The sequence below is a fragment of the Gobius niger genome (genome assembly GCF_951799975.1).
Source record: "Gobius niger genome assembly, chromosome: 7".
NCBI lineage: Eukaryota > Metazoa > Chordata > Actinopteri > Gobiiformes > Gobiidae > Gobius > Gobius niger.
Genome location: NC_136858.1, coordinates 9,143,707 through 9,165,558, shown reverse-complemented (window position 1 = coordinate 9,165,558; position 21,852 = coordinate 9,143,707). Strand labels below are relative to the sequence as shown.

The following is a 21,852-nucleotide window of genomic DNA, read 5'->3' as shown; positions in this document are numbered from 1 at the left end:
CGAGCGTCTGACTTCAATAAGCACAGACGTCCAACAACGGGCATGACGCGCGTTTTTGACGCCCAAATCGAGTTTGGTGTGGACGGAGCATAAGACTTACAGGCATTGGTGTAAAGACTATAAGTCTCAAGTGTAAATATTTATGTTGTCAATATCTTGAAAGCGAGGGAAAAGTCAGGACGACGGCTCCGTAGGCAGGAGCGGACCATAGCGGACCATAATGGACCATAGTGGACCATAGTTGAACCATAGTGGACCATAGCGGACCATAGTGGACCATAGCAGACCATAGCGGACCATAGCGGACCATAGTGGACAGGGGGATGACAGGACCTGGGATCAGCCTGACACAGGCCCCAATCACTTTTAAAATCATTTAAATTCATCTTGAAATCACAGGGAAAAGTTTCAAATCTGTACACCATCAGATCACTCATAAAAAAATACAAATAAAGTAAATTTATATGGCCTATATGTGTATGTGGATCTCTCTGGACACAATAAAAAAATAAAAAAATAAATTTACTGTCCTTATTGACAAATAAAAAAAGGATTCTATGTTTTTATTTCTCATTCCAGTTTAAACGTCCTGAATATCGGCGACATGAGGCCACAGTTTCAGACCCCAGACTTTGTCCAACAGTCGCCTTCAGGGGTCAGAAGTATTTTTCCCACAGAGTTATTCCAACTATGTGAACAAGGACTGCTCGTCACTTTTGAAGCATCTCTACTTATGAACAGTTGTTGAGTTTCTGTCTATCTCCGTACGCAGCCCTGGTTGTAAAAATAGACTTACAGCTAATATTGTAACAAGCTCCACGGTGACGACAAAAATGCTTTAAATCATCAACCAGTGGTTAAAATGGTCCAAATCAGAGCTTTCTTCGTTGCCTAACGCTAACTATCAATATTGTTTGTTAGCAAAAAGAAATTCCATTACCCATAATGCAACGGGCGACCCGAGATGGGCAACATGACGGTGATTTCAGTCATGGACGACATATTTTATGGAAGCTTTCAAAAGTTTGTACTTTAGTGGATAAGAGACTTAAGAGGTAAAGAGAGAGTCAAATATGTTTTCAGGTGTAAGCTCCTCCAGCTTTAGCTGCTATTAGCCGCATACAGCCACATACACAAGTACAACAGCTCAGAGTTAGCCCTAATGTGGACCGGGTTTCTTTGTTTAGTCCTAGTTTGGACCTAGTTTAGTTCTGGTTTAGTCACAGGTTTTCTTTGTTTTGTGTTGTTTATCTAAATATTAGGTCTGGCCTATTACAGTTGTTGAATTCTAAAATTTTAATTTCAAGAGTGAAAAGTCTAAATAAATCCTGTTTGCATACAAGGCTGTGTGTAATAATGCAGGGTACAACATTGGTACAAGTTTATGCAGGTCTGTGAATACCGCCACTTCTCCCCTCTGTGAGCAAAGGGTGAGTCCTGGCATTTTGTGCGCTCACAGATCAGGGCGGAATGACCTCAATATGGAAGACCAGGACTGTACTACAACAATAAATGAATGAATGAATGAAGAAATGTAGTAATATCTGAATAAATAATGCATGATCATTCCATTACACTTCAATGCTTAAAAATCATTTAATATGATTCTTTCTTGAATTATTTTTTAAATACCCTTTTTAATGTATTTTTGACAATTACTGTCATTAGCGCCCGTGTGGGTCCACTGCCCTTAAAGTTGCGCTACAAAATAAATTAACCAAAATTGTACTAAAACGGTTCACAAGTGACCGAACCGAAACGTGCTGAAACGTAACGGGTTGATATTTTCTGTGTACTATTACATCCCTATTATTTATTGCTCTGGCAGTTGTGGCCCTCCATACATTACCCTGTTTCCCTTTCATATACATTACTTTACATACTAAAACATGAACGACAGAGCCTGAATCAAGTGTGACATTACCCTGGATATAAGGCCAGTCTCCGGGTAGTCTTGGTGAAAACTAACATGTTCGATTTCAGTGGAGACTGTATGGAGACTTGAAAAAGTCTTCGAGAGGTCTCCACGATCTTAAGCAGTTGTGTCCGGTGGTGCATTATTTGTTATTCTCAATCTGTGAGATATTTCTGTGACGTCCCTGGAATGTCTCGGAGACCTGTCGGATACCAAGGAGATCTCACAGAGACTCCATACGACTCTTTGAGACCGCATAGACCTCTCGGAGACCATGTACTGAAATCTCGGGGGACGTCTCGGAGACGTCTCTGTGACCAGCGGCAACTCTAGTCTCCAACTAGCCTTCAGGCCGGTGAGATAGGCCATTTCTATGTGCGCAATCAGTTCGAGTTGCGGTTGACGTCTCCACAACTCTCTCCGGTGAGGACGGCCCTTTACCTCACGGTGGAGTCGGTTTTGCCGTAGCCCTCGTACTGAGCCGCCTTCTGCAGAGCGCCCATGTCCAGCTCGGGACTCCCGCACACCAGCATCTCCACCTCCTCCGGCCGCAGCAACTGAAACAACACAGGGACATGTGGTCAGCATTAGCAACGAGCAACAACAGCCCCGGCCGCCACGCAACAGGCGGACATCAGGCTCAGCTGTTATTAGTTATAGCACGCGTTAAAGCAGCGAAAATGCTTTGGTTCAGATGGTTGTAAACAACGACGTGTGGTGAGGTGTGTTGCTAGTGAGGCAAATGTTTTATAGACTCCAAATAAAGTCAACAAAACTGCAGGAATATAAAACTTGCAGTCTGTGGTAGTTGTGTAAATGTTAGGTAAGCTCTGCCCTCTTTACACAATATCCACAACTGATAAACCATTCGGGTGTTTTAACCACAAAACTGATTAAAATCATAGGAAATCCCCGTCATCATCATCAGAAAACAACTTTTACTGGTTGTAAACACCTGAAACACATTTGGATCATGATCTTGCACTTAACTGGTTTTAAATGTTCAATGTGACCTGCATTGAAGATCCAAAAGGCACACAAAGATGGCATTGGTTTGTTTTCTGATACTATACTTGTGTTTTTAACAAGACACAAATAGGACACTTTATTAAACACTATACTATGAAACTTGTGCTATGAATGCAGTCACTGGTTTCGTTTTTTGTCGTAGTTCCAGAATCTACCAGAACATGCTGCGTTTTGGAAAAATCCTTGGAACACTGCCCTGAGGCCTGTCAGCACCACACAATTACAGACAGTACACGAGGACATGTGGCCTCCAAAAGAACAGGAGATACTTTATGCTTCACTCACTTATATAGTACTGGTGGGTGGAGTTAATTATTATTGTATTATTATATTTGTTGTACATATTGTCAGAGGTATTATTTTCGATGCTTCTTTGTATTTTCCGATGTTTGAAGTGATTTTGGTGCAGATGTGAGGCCTGTGTGATCATTTCAAACTCTTCAAAGACAACAGCAGTTTGATTTATTTTGGAGAATGATCTTTTTAAATAAGTTTATGTCGACTCAGCTGTGTGAATAAACAAGTTTGGCTGCAACATTGTTTTTGCTTTGCGTGGTTTTCATCCCGTCTGCAGGAAAAAGGAAACCGAAAAAGTGTCTGTGCCGTTAAAGGAAAGTGGGATTCACAACCAATTATGTAATGAATGAATGAAAAAATGTCCCGGCTCTGATATACAGATATATGTAGTCTTAATTAGGTGTGTCGCTGGTGGTGCTTGGACTTCCAGGTGGTACTCGGGGCCATCTGCAATTTGACACTTTATTCATTTTAAAATGTCATGTCATTGATGCTATAATAATGCATTTAAGTCAGTATTTTCCTGGGTTTGACTTAATTTGGAACAATTTTGGTTGATTTCAGGGCCTTTCAGATCAGTTTTTTGTCATTTCCTTATTGGACTTTATCACAGGATGTGGCATTCAGAGGAAGTAGGGCCCCGAACGAGTCATAGTTCCATGGAACTAACTCTCTAACAAATGTTTTGGAACATAAACATTGCTACATTTTTCTGATACCATTGTCACTTGTTGCATCAGTGGTTCAGACGAGGTCAATTTTGGCGCATCGAACCCCGGCTCCTGAAGGTGCAGGCTGTCGTTGTGTCTATGGGCAAGACACTTTACCCTCCGCCTGTGTGGATGTAGTGTGTGAGTGAGTGGTGGTGGGAGGGGCCGTCTGTTTATCTCAGTGATATTATTTATTTAATCTTTTCAATGACACAATTAAACTGATCTTTTTCGAAGGCTTCTTCTTGTCCTTGTCCTGGTGTGAACGGTAAAAATTTGTAATATAGATATGGTGTCATTGAGCTGTATAGGGTATAGACCAGGGGTTTCCAACAGGCGGCCCATGGCCAAATCCGGCCTGTGAGATGATTCAATCCGGCCCCTGACTTGTAGTGCACAAATTCCTAAGTAGGCCAAAAAAAGCTCATTCCTGTGCGGAGTTATGAATTCTTAAAGGGACACTGCGCAAGATTTTGGACTATACTGTTGCCATCAATGCAAAACATGCTCCTAATGACTGGCTCGACAAAGAAAATGCTATTACTGCAGTGGGTAATCAAAGAATGGATTTGGATGAGATCCTAACCTGTTCAAATCTCAAATCCTGCTGACTTTAGTCACATCTCCATCTGGAGACGTACCCACCTCCGGTAAAGTTACAGTCATGTCTCAGGAGAGCTGAGCCACTCACAGCAAAAGCACATGTTTGTTTGTGCATTCATGTTGTATTTTTCAATGAGGAAAACATCTGTCATAAAATAAATGCTTACATTTAAATTTGATTTATTGGGTGAAATTCTACGCGGTGTGGCTTTAAAGAACTAACCAGAATGCTCATTCTAGCCACTAGGGGGCAGCTTAAATAAAGAAAGGAAATAATTCCACACGTGTCCAGCAGAGGGCGATCAGGATATAAACAACACATTATAAACACGTGGTAAATGGACAGTCTGCCCCTGGACGCAGTGTAGACTTGTGACACAGGCTTGTTCAGTGTAAGCCGGGGCTACAGTCCTGTCAGGCTCATTATTATTCATTCATTAAAAAAGTTTCCTCAATAGTATTTTCCCAATCAAAACATTTTACTGAAGCTTTTGGCCCCCAGGGAAATGTACTTGGAGACCCCTGGTATAGACACATCCCCACCCTGTAATTCTGAGTAAGAGCCGCGTCCTGAATATGGGCCAGTGCTGTGTATAGGCCTCTTACCTAACTGCACTGCACTTGCATAATGCTATTTACAAACAGTGGAAAGGAAGCACCGCCCTCATGAACTGCGCGACCTGTCAATGATGGATTCGCGCAACATTGAATTTTTTTTTGCTCCGTCACGTCAGCAGCCGCATGGAAACACTATTGTGAAAACCAGGGCGATGCAATTCCAACGCAGAGGGAGAGGAACTAACGATTTTACTGTCAATGAAAAACGGGTTATTCATCAGAGTAAGATGAAAATACAACCAGTCAGAAGAAAAGAGGAACTTGTCAGGGGAAAAAAAGTTTTGAGTCGTGTGTGTACGTGTTAGCTGGATGGAGCGCTCTCAGATGAAATAAAACCTGGCTACCTGACCTCGGTGAGCAGCTGGATTGGGCAACTCTGTAAAGAGCTGTGAAAGGGAACTAAAGAAATAAAGTTATACAGTTATTATAAAATACACAGTATAAATGCACACGTATTAGCAAACTGGAATCCACTGTCCACTGCCATTTAGAGATTGCCAGTTTTCTGTTATTTAGCTTTCATATAAAAACGGGTTGTTTCGCCAATATTTGGATAAAGGCAGGTTTAAGTGTATGGTTTTATTTTGCTGATACTGTACATCAGGGAATATACAGGCAGAAGCTTGTGCAATGTAATGCTTTTTCATGCCACAAACACAAACATTTTATCAAACAGAGGAAAGAGAATTGGACAAAACATTTGAGCCAAATAATTTGGTAGGTTGTTGGCTAAATGTTTATTCTGTTGTGTACAGTGTGTACGCCCGGGTCGCTGTAATGAATTACCTTAACTGGATTGGGGTATAGGTGCGACTTTTTACAAAAACACCTGCCACAGCTTCACTGCTACAAACTACTTTGCCACTGCTATGGGGGTTTGTTGTAAAGGGGAGCAAGGGGAGAGGGGGAAGATACAACCCTGGGAAGTAAAGCTTAGAGCAGTGGTTCCCAAAGTGGTTTGTTGGGCCCCCTGGGAGGCTTCAGAGGGGCGACATTGATCACATTGGATTTTGAAAGGAAATGTATATGCATATATCAAAAATGCTTTAAGACTGTTCTTGGTTTACATGTGTACGAATTTTTGATTGATATTGACCAATTCCTTTAAATTGAGTCAATTATTCATATTAGAGGGGCCCTGAGGAATTTTCAGACTGATAAGGGGGCCGTGATGTCCCAGACTTTGGGCATGGTTGGCTTTAGGTATGTCACGGTTACCGGTGTAGCAGTAAAAATTACTGTTTCAATTTTAAAAATACATATAATCTATATATTACTATTATCTGTCTCTGAAGTCTGGGCTTATTTGGGGTATTTTTGATAGAAGACAGTTGCAGAACGTGCGGGAAAAGAATGTCTGCTAAAGGCAGAAATACTTCAAACTTCATGACTCACCTGCGTGACCGTCACCCACAACCCTAGAGCCAATGCAAGTAAGTTACCGTTAGTGTTTTAACAGAAATGCATGATGTGGGGAGTTTGGGTTGAGGGAGACCGCAACGAGTCGCCCCATAGTGCAGCCACAGCGCCACCACCAGCATATTAGCTGCGTCCGGATACCTCCGTATTGAAATGGCACAAAGCATTACGGGGCTCCCAGGGGGCAGATTGCAATAGATTCCCTCTCATCACATTATAATGAATTTAAAAATTACTGTCTGATGGCATTTTCCCAAATCTGTGTGCTTTACAGCTTTACAGCTTTACAGCGCGTACGGCTTATCTAAATGAGATGTAAATGGGCACTATTGTCACTCCCCACAGCAGAGATTTACTGCGGGGCCCAAAACTTTAGAAGCCGTTTTCTCTGCTATGAGATATTCTGAGTACCTAGCTTCAAATGTTCTCCACAGGTTCTTCAAATATGATCAGATTTCCATATGTTATACGTCAATGGAAAGCTTGGAGACTAAACATTCTGAATCTATGTCCAACTCCAAATGCCCCAAACCAAGTTGTTTCCTCCATTTCCGTGATGGGTCACATATTAACACACTTTAAAAAAAATACTGCGATAATACTGAAAACCGAGATAAGTTTGGTCACAATAACCGTGAGGTTACATTTTTATACTGTGACAGAGCTGGCTTAGAGAATTGGAATGCAACTGTGTTTTAGGGAATTCAGCATAGTTTTTACTGACTAATACTGATGATAGTGATCAAGATGTGCCGTGTTAACAGTCAAAATCATTCCCAAAATCATAAAAAGACACATTGTTTTGTTAAAGCATGTCATTTTGTGCAGCTGAAATCTCCGTACTGCGTGTGGGTCAAAAGAGGCTGTGCCTGGAGTGCTGTCAGATTAAACAGGACTCTGACGGCATGACCTTCCGCTGTAATCATCCAAATAATCCGTCCGTGCACTCTCTCACTCTCTCTCTCACAGGCACACACTCTCACTCGCAAACACTCCTGTGTGTGCACAGACTGGGAGGGGCTCAGAGACAGGGCGGACGTGACAGCAGCATCGTGTGCTCACACAAACATTCATCAATGTTTGGATTTTTCCGGCATTGACGCACACCTGGATGCAAATGATAGAGGACAAACACAGCAAGTTCATTTATTATTATGACTGGTTATAGCAGCTCTTAAGAACTCACTTTTCTAAAACCGATACGATACGAGTACTTTGATTTAAGTACTTGCCGATACCGATACAAGTACAAGGCATTTTCTTCAACATTCTTACTTTTTTCACAGCAGATTGGTTTGTAATTAGTTAATTTACTCATGTACATTTCCTTTAGTAAAGTAGGCGACACATTTAAGAGCAGTTATATTAGAATTGTGCTGATGTTTGTTTGTTTTATTTTCATTCAATATAATTTTTTATTTTTCTTGCACTGTCCATCATAGTCAGAAAAGCCCATGTCCAAAAGCTCCCCAATGCCTGTGCTTTATTCATTTATGTATTTTTATTTAACAATAGTATTGAGATGGTTACTTAAAGGCACACTGCGTCACATTTTGGACTATACTTTTGCCATCAGTACAAAACATTTTTCTACTGCCCAGCTCGACACAGAAAATGCTATTTCTGCAGTGGGTAATCAAAGAATGGATTTGGATGAGGACCATACCTGTTTAAATCTCAAATTCTGCTGACTTTAGTCACATCTCCATGGAAACGAGCTGGAGACGTACCCACTCCTGTTAAAGTTATGTCATGTCTTATAGAGCTGAGGCCGCTCACAGCAAAATTACATGTTTTTTTTAAAAGATATTTTTCAAAGCTGATAATATCTGTCACAAAATAAAAGCTTGTATTTCAATTTTATTTTGGGGTAAAATTCTATGCGGTGTGGCTTTAAATGGTCTCTTTTCATCTTTACTTTCATTGTAATTTTTGCTCAATATATTCGCTCTTTAATTTGGATATTCTGAGGACTTTTTAGTCGCCGGGTTAGTTTTTTTCAGATGAATAAACCTCTGTTCATAAAACAGCGTCAGAATGGCCAAAACTGCCAGCCGCCAGTTAGCAACGTTAGCCTGTATCTTGTAAACACTGCAGACTCCACGCTGCAGCACTAACAACATTAAGCTCTGGTTAAATCCAGCACAGACTCTGATTTAGAGAGTGCAGTCTGTAATAAAGTCAGCTCTATGTGGATTATTGTATTTCCACTAAACAATTCTCCAGTTTGTTGCTATTTTCTCTCCTCAGCTGAGAGGTGCGTCTCGTAGGTGCGCTGGCCGCACGTCAAATGGTATCGGATTCTGGTATCGGGACCTCATGAATGAGTACGAGTATGAGTACAAGCATGTGGCATCGGCCTGAAACCCGATGCTGGTATCTGTATTGGTGCATCCCTAGTGCTGTTACACCTGCAGCACAGAGGAGGCCTCACAAGAGGAGCTACAGGAAACAAAAACAGGGGCGAACGAGGAGAAGATGGTGGCAAACTGTTGTGGAGCGGAGGGAGCTGCAGGAGGAAGAGGAAGCTGGAGCTGACCAGTGCAGGACACCACGCTCTGAAAGCCAGCCAAGTTTCCTCCAGGTGCTACAGTTTCCCCAAAATCTCGTACTCATTATTATGTACAACATCAGCATCCACAGAATGTGTTGTGGGACAAGTCCAAATTCAGGGTTTAGGTCAGGGGTGCCTGAAAAGTTACCCTCTAAGAGCCTACGTTGAAAAGTGCCAGGGGACCGCGGGGCCAGTTGCGTGAAATGTACAATGTATTTTGAAGTCGTGTGTCCGTTGCATTCTTTTGATCAATGCCAATAATGTGCAACATTTGAAAGAACATCGACTATGACAAAATAGCAAAGCCTTTGTCAGAATGAATACAAAACTGCAACAAGAAACTGAATACAACTGCACGCCCACGTTTGTACATAGAAATAAAAAGGAGAAATGTCCCAATGTATGCAGAGAGTTAGCAAACTGGTTAGTCCAGGAAACTTTTTTAGAGTTTGTTAACCTGTTTAATCCACTGTATTATTCATTCATTATTATTAGTATTATCCATCAACACAAATTCTGAACAGTTTATGTTTATATGTGTCGACACAGCGCTTCCAATCAACACAGCTGGAAAAGGTGGGAGGATTGAAAATTCATAGACTTAATAGTTTAGTTTATTAAGAGAGGAAAACATTGGAAACAATTGACTGAGCACACACACACACACACACACACATGCACACACGCACACACGCACGCACACACGCACACACGCACGCACACACGCACACACGCACACACACACTCACAAGTGTGAACAGCATTTAGTGGCTATTTTACGCAGCCACACAGAGCCCAGTCACGGTGGACTGATGACTGTGCAGAAGCTACTCTGAGCAGGGGCCAATCCGAACATAGAGGGGCTGGGGCAATGTAGGGGAACCACCGACAAAGAAACTGCCAGAAACTTACAAAAGTAAAAAGATTATTTTATATTTATCTTTCAGACTGCTGGGAAAAGCAGCGCATGTTTGAAAGACACTTGTGTCATTTTTTAGGCTCCTCCTTGGGCCCCCCTGCCTTAAAATATTGTCCAAGTATTTAAATACTGTCCAAGTATTTTAATAATTTTGGTATACAGACTAGAGCCTTCAAAATACCTTAAGACATTTTGAAACTACTCAACATTGATTAGACTTAAAATTTAAATTCATTAGATTTTGTAAAAGTTTAGCTCAAGATTAGCCTAAATTATCTACAGTATTTTTACAGTCATACTTCTCCCGTGATTTGATACAGAGGCTGGCGTCTGAACGAACATTTGGTCCGCTGAACTACTTTCTCTCAATTTGTCTTTATTCGGTGGAAAATAGTAGAGCAACACTGGAGCAGTAGGTGAAAGAGTAGTTCTTCCCAACGTTTATTTGAGTGAGTCTGACTCCAAACCAATCCTAAAGCACAGATGTAAGGCAGCTGACTTCATAACTACATGATGGCTCAGAGTAGTAGGATTTGGCGGTGCTGCGGCGCCCTGAACGCTGTGCCAGAGAGGGGGATGTTTGATTGCAGATGTTTCTGAGAACTCGGGGCATGCTGTAATTACATGGAACCGATATAGGCCAGAGCAGTTTCACTTTAGAGAGGGCAGGGTCTGCCGGTGTACAAGCTATTTTCAGCAAAGCACTGTGGTTGATTTTACTTTGTTTTTAGCTTTAAATCATGACATAATGTAGTTCCCTCTTTAAAAACTCGCACCGTGTTATAAAGTACAGTATATTTAGCTTTTGCAATAATAGCACAATTTGAAAAATACTGAGAGGTGGGTGCTGTAAAAAGCTCTTGAGTAATCAAAAAACTTTAGACGAACACAGGTGCTCTCAAGGAATAGGCTGAAAAGTATACAAAAGCAGAAAATATCTTACTGAACCCATACCATGACTGTGGACGGCAGGAAAGCAAGAGATACGAGGCACACTGTTGTTTATGGAAAGTGTGCAAGAATTATTTAAACAAAATAAGGCATGTGCATTAATTTTGGCACCACAAAGGAAAAATTCAATGTTCAGTCAATGTTTGGTGCATCCTCCTTTTGCAGAAATAACAGGCTCTAAACGCTTTTCTGGTCGAAGGTATTTTGGACCATTCTACTTTACAAAACATCTCCAGTTCAGTCAGGCGTCTGAGATTGATGCCAGTGATTCAAAGACACAATACCATCCATGAGTTTCATTGAAAAACTATTACTTATATTATACCTTTTTGACACTGAAATACAATTAGCATAATAATTTGGAACGGGGTGTATAACTCGGGTCAAACGTTTTGGATTTCCTTCCACAAGCTTCTCATAATAGTTGGGAGGAGTTCTGGTCCATTCTTCCAAACACAACTGGTGTAACTGAGACACATTTGTAGCCTTTTCAGCTCTGCCCATACAGTTTCAACTGGATTTTCAACTGGATAGGATCAGGACTACTTCAAAACATTGATTTGTTATCCTTAAGCCACTTTGTAACCAGGTTGGCATTTTTTGGAAGACCCATCTGTGCCCAAGCTTTAACTTCCTGGCTGATGTCTTGAGATGTTGCTCCAATATTTCCACATCAAAACAGCCCCACAGCATGATGCTGCCCCCCCCGTATTTCACAGTTGGGATGGTGTTCTCAGGCCTGCAAGATTCCCCCTTTTTCCTTGGAGTCCGTTGGAGCTATTAAAGTGGTGAGGTCAGGAGTGAAGAAAAACCTAATTCTGTGAAAAGTGGCCATACTTGGATTAGAGCGTCATCTCGGACACCTTTCACAGGACAGGTGGATGTAAAATATGTTAATATTTATGAATTAATACCCGCGGGAAAGCCGGTGTGCGAAACAATGTTGTAGCTATACTTCCTGGTTCCTCCGCTTCGCTAACGACAAAACATCATAAAATAAGCATCGTACGGGGTAAGTGTTGTCATTTTTATATTAAAGGACAAAAAGCAAAAATCTACACATTGACCAAAACCAATGTTTTACCAACGGCCTTAAGATGTCCAAAAGGATTATTGAAAAGTGCTTGATTGATAAATTGTGTGCGACCCTTCCCATGTGTCCTTTGACCTGACGAGTGTTTGTGCGGGTGCTCCTGGTGGGCGTTCACTGGGGGGTGTCCGAGTCCAAAAACACCAGCAGTGGGCAAAGCAGATCCTTATCGCTCTGGGCTAACATCCAAACAGCTGATAAGGCAGAATCTGGGGTAAACATTATCTAACAGCTCCTTTTTGTGGCCAAACTGTCCTAAAAACTCAGCCGGGGTCGGGGCCCGATTCCACAACACGTATAGCGCTTCGGGGAGGGGTAATGTCAATAGAGGAGCTGTGTCCTGCAGTGTTGTTTTTGGCATTCCTCTTAGTTTTAGTCTTTTGGACAAAAATGCTTTGAGCTTTCGTCACATTTTTGTCAATTCTAAATGTGATGGGTTAAGGGCTGTGGATGAATAAGCTTTGACAGACAGATTACACCACAATAGGCAGAAGTGTCATTTTGAACCTGGCTTTTCCAAAAAACACCCACTCTCCTCGTCCTCTGTTCATCGCTTCTAGATTTTTTCTTAACAGCTCGTCTGCACATTTGTTCATGAACAATGAACATGCTTTCTGTGTTCATACGCTACAGGATTTAACTCGGGAAAAAACTGTCCTGAGGAAAGATAAAGTCCCAGATTGATCTCAGCCCCTGTCATATTGTTTTACTTTACCTCCAATGTCTGTGTACTTGGGAGTATGGATGAGAGTGCCACTGCAGGGCGGGGTTTGGTAGTTAGACGGATGGAATCGTCACAGACACACTAACAATAAGATGTATGGTGTATTACATTACACTTCTATCGAGCAAGTGATTGAAGTTCTAATCATAGAAAATGTCCCGGTTTGTTTGTTTATTTGGTCTGGACAGAGCATGTTAACTAACACACCGTACAGGATTGTAGCCATGGGCTAATTTCCATCCGTTGACCTGTACTCACACTCTAACACACGCACTGCCCGCGAGAACTCCTTTAAATAATGCTGAGGCCACGAGCTTCTGACAAAAAAGGTGCAATGTATTGGAAGCAATATTTCCTGGTTTACCAGTGGGTGATGTAAAGAAGAAACCTTCCAGACTGATACTATAGTGCAAATAACATTGGCTCAGTAAAAGGCTGGACTGTCAGCAAAAAGAAATATCCTGGTGACTGAATGAAGCGTGGCTTGTTTTAGCCAATCACAGCCAAGTCTCAAAACGTGATGAGAAATCAATCAAATATTGACTTTTTGAAGGGGGTATTATCCAAAATTGACTTTATGGAGCTTTTTACCATGTGGTTCTCTCCTCTAAAACAGACCTGGACGTCTGTGTCCAGGCACTCAGATCACTTAGTAATCAGGAAATGAAACTACTAGATATTCAGTTTTATTATATACTGTATTTAGTTAGACCAGCTCTTCCTGGAACCGCCATATTAACGTGGTGGAGGGGTTCGAGCGCCCGAATGATCCATGGCAAACAGGTCCTGGGTGACGGGTCAGATGAAGAGCGGTTCAGAAGCCTCTTATGAGAGACCAGGCCCGATTAGAACCATGAGGCCATCCTTCTGTGGACCTACCATCTGCAGGAGGAGCCATAAGGGGCTGGTGCAATGACCCGGCAACGGAAAAGTGGAAGAAAATGGATGGATGGATGGATGGATGGATGGATGGTTAGACCAAAAAAAAACCTTCACAAAGCAGAACACCGGCTCTTCAAAGCATTATTTGTGTGTCTGTAGCTCTGTAGCAGTCTGCAGCATTATTGTAATAATAAGTAGTAGATAAACATGCTTGTTGTCATCAGCAAATGTAAAACATGTCACTCACAGCCATGTTGAGAGTTTCAACATGGGTGTTCATTAGTATTGCTATGTCATCTACAGAACTGACTCCTGAGAGTGTGGACGTACCATGAGAGCGTCAGACGCGCACACACTGTGGAAGCCGTGGTAGAAGGCGGTGAACTGTTTGTAGATGCACTTGTTCAGCAGGAAGTCCACATACAGCTGCACATACTCTGAGGAGAGACAGAGGGAGCAATGGAACTGTCAATATTCCAGCAGTAGCTTCTTCACTAACCCTGGAAAACAACCCTCAGACTGGACAGAGTCATCCAGAGAGGACACTCACAGCTCTTAGGGAATGTAGTATGCATTATAGTATGTAGTATGCATTATTCAGGCCTAGGGGTCTCCAACGTGGGGTTCATGACCCAAAGGGGGGCCAGAGAGGGGGTCTAGTTCATACTAAGATGTGAAATTGTGAAAATACATTGACAGCTGCAAAAATAAAGCAACAGTAAAAAATCTTCCAGCTAAATATGCCCGAAAGCTTTTTCACATAAAAGTGCATTGTTGTGGAGACTGACCTTTGCGGTTGTGCTTTGTCACTGGGATCTTGTCTCCTCCCGGCTTCAGGTTATACGGTTTGACCACGCCCATCTCCTCCTGGAACACCTGCACACAAGAAAACAGATTCCATATTAAAGTCAGTGGAATACTTTTAACCACACTGGTTTTCACTCTGTAGATTCTTAATGTTTGAGTCTTTGATTGTGGCCCCGGGCTCTTCCATAGACCCACACAGAAGGACCGACTCCCATGGATGGACGGGCAATAGTTGGTCCAGGGCTGATGGGAGTTGTCTGTAGATAGTCCTTGCTGGAGGTTCAGGACAGCAGGGGGAAAGGTAGTGGGCTCATCCAGGCAGAAGGGTCTTTTCAGGGTACACCAGCGTCTCATGCATTGACTGAAACAATAGCCTTGTGTCAAATGGGTTTGGCAAATGTTTTGGTGGGTTGAGAAGTTAGGTGATCAGATATCTTGCATTGAGCACAAAAGCATCAGACAAATTAGGGCTGTGTCCCACATTTAAATTTTTTCCAAAGACATCCAAAATCCCCAGATCTTTGGATGTAATATGTCAACAAAACAAAGTTAAACCAAATGCAGTTTTGGCCATTTGTCCCAATACTGCCATAATTTCTCTATAAAAACAAAAGCCTGATATCGAATGTTTTTCTCTAAATATCGTTTTGTCCTTCTGTGTTTTGCAAAAACAGACATTTGTGAAAAAGACCTTAAGCCTGTGTTTCTAAAGCCAGGCTTCGAAGGCCTTTTACTGATGGTGAACGAGCATAGCTGCTTACATCACAATGACAGTGTTACTTCCTGAGAGCCGTGAAACTATAAACTCCTCCCTGACAAATTGAGATGTTACAAATGTATTAGGAATGTTACGAAGGAGTTCGGAGTGCCAAGCAGCAGTCTGACATGTGCACGCTTCATGTGTCATTGTTTGTCAGCGAAACAATCTTAAAAGAGCCTAAAAACCTCCAAAAGGTCAGTTGGAGTTTGATGTAAACAGAGCAGATGCATGGAGCGGGGTGGGGGTATTGACAGGGCTAGTGAAAGGGGGGGCCGGAGTGAGGGTCAGTGGGTGCATGTGGTGTGACTGCCTGGGCCTAAAGCATGCACTGACTCAGGCTTTAAATGAAACAGTCAGGCCTTCCTTACCCCTCGTCCCCCTCACGCTGAGAGCACAAGACCATTCCAGAACTGAATACTTGTCTTTAAATATATTTAGGAACGTATTCTGTGACTTTGTCCAGTCAGTTTCCAGCATTTACTTTGACAAACACTAAATTATGGATGTATGGATGTAAAGATACAGGACAAAGTGGCCCAAATTTGTACATACACTCTCAAATTCTACAAGGAAAGAAGCACACAATAAAAACCTTTACAAAGCGTCCAACAGTAATCCAATGCAATCCACTTTATTTATATAGTATATTTTATAAACAAGTGTTTCCAAAGTGCTGCACATAAAATCGGCAATATACTGTAGGAATAAAATAAATAAATAAATATAATAAAATCAAGTGAAACCAAACTATACATTCAGCTAAAACGATAAAATTGTTTAAAACCTAAATAAGATGCAATAAAAAAGAAGTTTAAACAGTAGAGAAATACTCACTCTTTTTATTTAATGGAATGATGTCATATTTTTTCCGTTCAATCCATTAAGTTTCTATTATAAGTCTTTTATGAATTGCGTCCTTTTTCAGCCTGACATCTATATTTTTGAATAATAGCGAATGTATACATTTTTGTACATCTTTAACCGTTTTAAATGATCTGACAGGTCGTTCCAAAGATATAACCGAAATCCATCTACTTTTTTATTGGTTGTTTTCTGAAAATGGCAGTTCTTCTGAGGCTTGACTTTCCCTATGTTCAAACATCTCCTGGATATAAGGGAGGAGGAGATCATTGTGTGCCTCGTACGCCACTACTACTGTGTTAAGGTCAACAAGATGATCAACAGAGTTCGGAAAAATCCTCGGTTACCATGGAGGTGGTTGCGACTGCAACACAAAATAAACACAAATAAACTTCTCAAAACCAACCAGTTGATCCCACTGTTTATGAAGATGAAATGGTAAAACTCACCACAGAGTTAGAGAGGTGTGGAGTGAGAATAGAAGTCCCAAAAAGGCCAAACATTGTAAATCCTTTTAATGGAAACAAGATTTCCAAACTGCGTGCACTAATGACGAGGGACAAGACGGAGTCACCTGACAACTCCCAGCATGCACTTCTTTGCAAACATTTGTCTAAAATGTATAAAAAATAGAGGGCTAAGGTTCTGTGGGTTCTGGAGGGAGTTACAATAAACTATTTCCTCTTATATTCACAATGTGAGGGGCATGAGTGTTATGTCCCAGAGGCTCATTGCCCATTTTACGAGATTATCTGTGAACCATAACTCAAGAAAGCGTGCTGCCAGCAGGGTATAAAAGGCGTCACATCCCTCTAGTGGAGAAAATGTGTAATTGCATCTGAGTAACGATAGAGACTCTGATGGCTCTTCACGCTAATTGTGGGCCGGTGAAAGGAAATCACGGGCCTTATCTCGATCTGACTGGCCCAATCGGCCCAAAAGTATGTCGGCCCATCGGGAAAACTCCCGAATCTCCCAATGGCCAGTCCAGCCCTGGACTCACTGCAGGTAAATACATCTAACTCACAGTAGTGTCCAAATGTTTTGCCGTGAACAATAGCTCCAGTATGTTCGCTTTTAAAATCTCCATTAGTTTATTATTGCTGCATATCCCATGATGCTTAGAGCGATGTGACGTCATGATCCTGAACTCTACAGGTTTAGCTCTTGTTGGTGCACAGAAGTCTGCTTTAGTGTTGAGTCCAATCGCCTGTTCTTTTTTAGAATAAGAAAATATTGGCTCTGTAATTGTTTCCCCATATTACTAAACCATCATTTAGGTAATGTAAAATGAGGCTGTTATGTAGAATGAGATTATATGCATCGTAGTATATGTGCACAAGTATATAACAGGGAATGCTTGCCATAATGCTGGTGTTAGCTTCATGCTACATGCTGATGGCTAGTTTAGAGTGCTGTTTTTTTTTTTACTTCTAGTGGGCAATCTGCTGTGTCAAAAGGTTCTGATTATGACTTGATTATATTTGAGTATTATGTTTTCCCCGTGTTGCCATGCCATCTATACACGTTCCCATGAATAGACACATCAAACCACGTTCCCCATAGATTTACCCAGGCTCCTATACCGGGGCGTATCGGGTTAGCCACTCTGCTGACAGGCGATGAGAGCTGAAATGACATAGCATTGACTATTAAAGCCCTAAACGTCCTGTCATGAACATGTGAAGCTGTAAGGCCGAGCCAGGAGAGGACATCTGTGCGTACGGTGTTTAAGTCCGGGCCAACTCGTAAATACGTGGCAATTATAAAGCGGCCATTTTGAGACATTCTGTACATAGGTGCGCTCACGTGGAGGGCTGCTCTGGGAGGGTGACTCACATGCTAGCATCGATTACAGCATCTGTGGCATGAATGTGTCTATGTTCAGATAAGAGGAGACCAAACTGAGGAGTATGACTTTAATTATCAACATAAGACTGTAACTTGTGTTTTTTCCGTGTGCAGTTTGCATGCTCTCTCTGCAGGGTTTATATACAGGTAGCTGTGGCCTGCAAGCACGTGCAAGGGGGGCTTCAGGGAAAAAGGGTCAGAAAACACTAGTCTGAATGACAAATGGTTATTGTGTTGTGTCACTGAATTAAATCATTAATACCAAACATGTTTGATAGAATATTGGTTTTGGAGGCTGTGACCCAATAGGTAAGTCGTACCGTCTGTGCCCTGGCCAGTAATCACTCACTAAACTTCTCAAATTCAGACTTAAAAACTGGCCAAACTCCTCAAGTGTGTCCCCAGCTTCAAAGATTTTCTTTTATTATTGATGTACCTTATCCGGCATCCAGGTAGTTGATTAAAGGGGCTAGATGCAAGTTAGCCATTTTATACTCACTACTGCCACCTCAGGTCATGTATGTAACTGCAGCTTCTATATTAAGCTCGTGCATGACGGCACTTCAGACCTGAATTAACACCTTTTTGAGTGACAGTGCAGGATTTTAGAGGCAGTTGTGGTGAACAGGTCTGAGCTCATTCTACACATTAGGACATTGTTGAAACATGTAGGGGAGGAAAATACTTAATTTTAACATTTTTAAACTCCATATAGTCCCTTTAAGGCTCATAAAAGGTTAAATCATAACAACTGGACTTAAAAAAAGAGCTGCTTTTTTTTCACCGCACGTGATGCCATAAACCACCCCTGCTTTCCTGCTCTTGGGGATCTTATCCTTAGGGTGTACCAGCCGGGAGCATAAGGCGTATTTGAAGAGGAGGCATTTGAATTGTTCTGACAAGTTAGACACATACGACGATCTGAGCCTTGTGTTTACTCAGTGTTCTGCTTTTGGGCTTCTTGCATTGACTTCTATTAGACACATGGGCAAAGGTTCAATCTGCATACCCACACTTCTGCAACGCCTCACGCACATGATGGAGTCCTCTCTGTACAACAGTGCTGACTACCCCCACCTTATGGACAAGTGGATGATGTGAGGAGAAGTGCAGGTACTGGTTCATGTGAGTCGTTTTACATTAGACCGAGACACTCAGCCCACTTTTACCACTTTTACCTTTTACAGTCCAGGAAAGGAGGACAGTTGCCATTCATGCCCTCCTGAGTTAACTTGATAAAGGGTACACTGAATTAATATGATGGAAAAATTGGGTCAGCTCTTTTTCGAAGTCCAGTTGTTTTGATTCACGCTTTAATTTTACTCTTATTCTTTTACAATTGAATTTTAATGCGATTATTACACATATAAAAGGACACGACGCCATGTGTTCAGTTGAGGTTTGAACCAGTTGACTTCAAGTTGGTGAAAGGCTGTGATGTAACTGTACGTATCTCAGCATTACGAGTCATTGAGTAACGCCGAGCCCCTGACTGGAGTTGGAAGGCCCAGATATAGACCTGCTTCAACAGTCGAGGACCCATGACCCCGTGTCTGTTGAAATGACATAACATCCAGGTCAAACCATTCAATGACTCACATCTCCAGGGAGCCTCCGAGTAAAGCTCCACTTGGAAGATAAAGTCCGCACTATTTGGTTACGCTGGCTGCAGGTAGAATGAATGGAAGCTTTACTTTTGGCAACTGGGCACTGACTTTTTCTCAGGCCGCAGAACCACCCCCATGTGGTGCGCTATTTTCACTTCATGTTTACAGAGGAGCTGGGTCTCACAGTCTAGTACTATAACTATTACTATTTTAACCAAATCCATATACGGTATTAAAGAGCATACAATTAATTCACAATTAATTTTACAACCTTTTGGTCTTTTCTTGACGTGCCACTTAAATTTCTTTATTTTTGTAGCTGGAAAAATGTGAATGTTCTTACATTTCGCAAGTGGACATGTCAGGCATTACTTTGCTTATATATCTTTTATGTTTTAAATACATATATGCAAAGATATGACACTTCCTGATCTACATTGAGCGCAGTCTGGAGCTGTCAGTGGTAATGACATGTGATAAAGCAGCAAATCAAAGCTTTTGTTTTTAGCTAACGCCGTGCCAACAAATCCGAACCAGCTCGGAGATGAATTATGGCAGTGTAAGTTGGTTCTATGTGGAGCGATTGAACCCCTAGCCAAGAGATGAAGGGACGAGCTTTCCCACCGTGGATCAAACTCAAAGACTATTTTCATCTAATATCAGTATTGTTTGTCATATAGACATTTTTAGGTCTATATGACCTTAAGAGCAATTGACAATACTTCTGTATTTTTGGAATACTTCAACTGTGTGCAAACATATTTCTCAAAATGATCTGTGGAGGAAAAGGATAGGCCTAAGCACAAGAACACAAGTCTGGGTCTGATCTATTTGTAAGTATCACCTCTTTTCCCTGACAAAACCAGCGTGGCTTTGTTTAAAAGCATTTCTAACAGGCACAACCGTATCAGACGGGGCCAAAGTGGCGGCTTTTGGCACCACCCTTTGCCTCAGGCCACAGCTTTGATACTGACGTGGTGTGAACACACTGCTGGCCTCGGTAGAGACAGGACCGTCCTCACTAAAACAGGCATGTCCTGATATTTGCTGCTGTTAGCGCAAAGAAACAGTCCACCGTTTATCCATACTGAGATATGTTCTTACCCGAGCTTAGACGAGTTGATGTGTACCTGTCTGGTCTTTGTGCGTGCCCTCAGGCACTCACAACGACCAAAGACGTTGCTAGCATTTAGCCTCTCCCAGTATATTCCCATAGCTCCAAACGTTGGGTGAAGTTGGAAGCTACCAAGCTCTTCCACGGGCACACCCAATGACCAGACAGGTACACATCAACTCGTCTAAGCTCAGGTAAGAACATATCTCAGTATAGAAGAACTGTGTGCCTTCAGTCATGCAAAAAGTCCAAAGATGTTGTTAGCATTTGGCCTCTCCCAGTATATTCCTACAGCTCCAAACATTGGGTGAAGTTGGAAGCTACCAAGCTCTTCCACAGGCACACACAAAGACTAGGCAGGTACACATCAACTCGTCTAAGCTCAGGTAAGAACATATCACAGTATGGAAGAACGGTGGCCTGTTCCTTTAACTATAGCAGCTGTTAGCATTGAATTAGCATAGCTTACTTTGGTAGTTTGCCTTTAAGCTTTTTCTAGGTTTGGTCTTAACACTTCACAACCCACAAAACTTTCATGCTTTCCAATGAGTCGAGTATATTCCAGTGTTGCACATCTGGGGGAGGACCCGCCCACAACTACTTACAATTTCAAATGGAAATTTCAAATGGGAAGAGTAAAACCAACTGGAGAATATGTGCTCGGTTCAGGTAAGGGTTAAGAGGTTAAGAACGACTCCGCCCATTCTCATGCACCTTTAATACCGACTGCACATTGAGTGATTTGGGTGCTTTGTGTCAGGCTGAACCCTGGAGAAGGTTTATTAGGTAAGTGAGTTGGACTGGCGGTGCTTCTGTCATGACTTCGACGTGCCCGTGCTGACGCATAGACAGGCTGCTGAGATTACTGCCACCCCTGTGAGGATTTGATGCGCTATTATTAGACGCCTGGGTATTATACGAAGAGGTGACTTATTAAATGTCAAGCTCTTATGGCATGTGTGCATTTGTCGACTATAGTTGGAGGTTTTATTTCAGTCGACAGCTGATGTCAGAGGATAAAAAACTGCTTCTGAACTGTAGAATGTGTCAGTGTTGAGCTGTGGCAGCAGGGGGCGCTTTATTAGAGGCATAGGGCTGGTTTATTCAGGACATTCATCGGTCAACAAAATGAAACAAAACA

General features: G+C 42.0%; 1 protein-coding gene across 1 annotated transcript in view; it reads right to left on the bottom strand.

Annotated features, from left to right (window-relative positions):
• Nucleotides 1-21,852, bottom strand: part of hectd2 (HECT domain containing 2) — a 98,119-nt gene that overhangs the window by 5,249 nt on the left and 71,018 nt on the right. The window contains exons 19-21 of the mRNA XM_079559911.1: nt 14,500-14,587; nt 14,042-14,148; nt 2,357-2,472 (exon numbers count right to left, since the gene is read on the bottom strand). Of these exons, the coding sequence (XP_079416037.1) occupies nt 2,357-2,472; nt 14,042-14,148; nt 14,500-14,587 (311 nt within the window). The remainder of the gene's footprint in view (nt 1-2,356; nt 2,473-14,041; nt 14,149-14,499; nt 14,588-21,852) is intronic.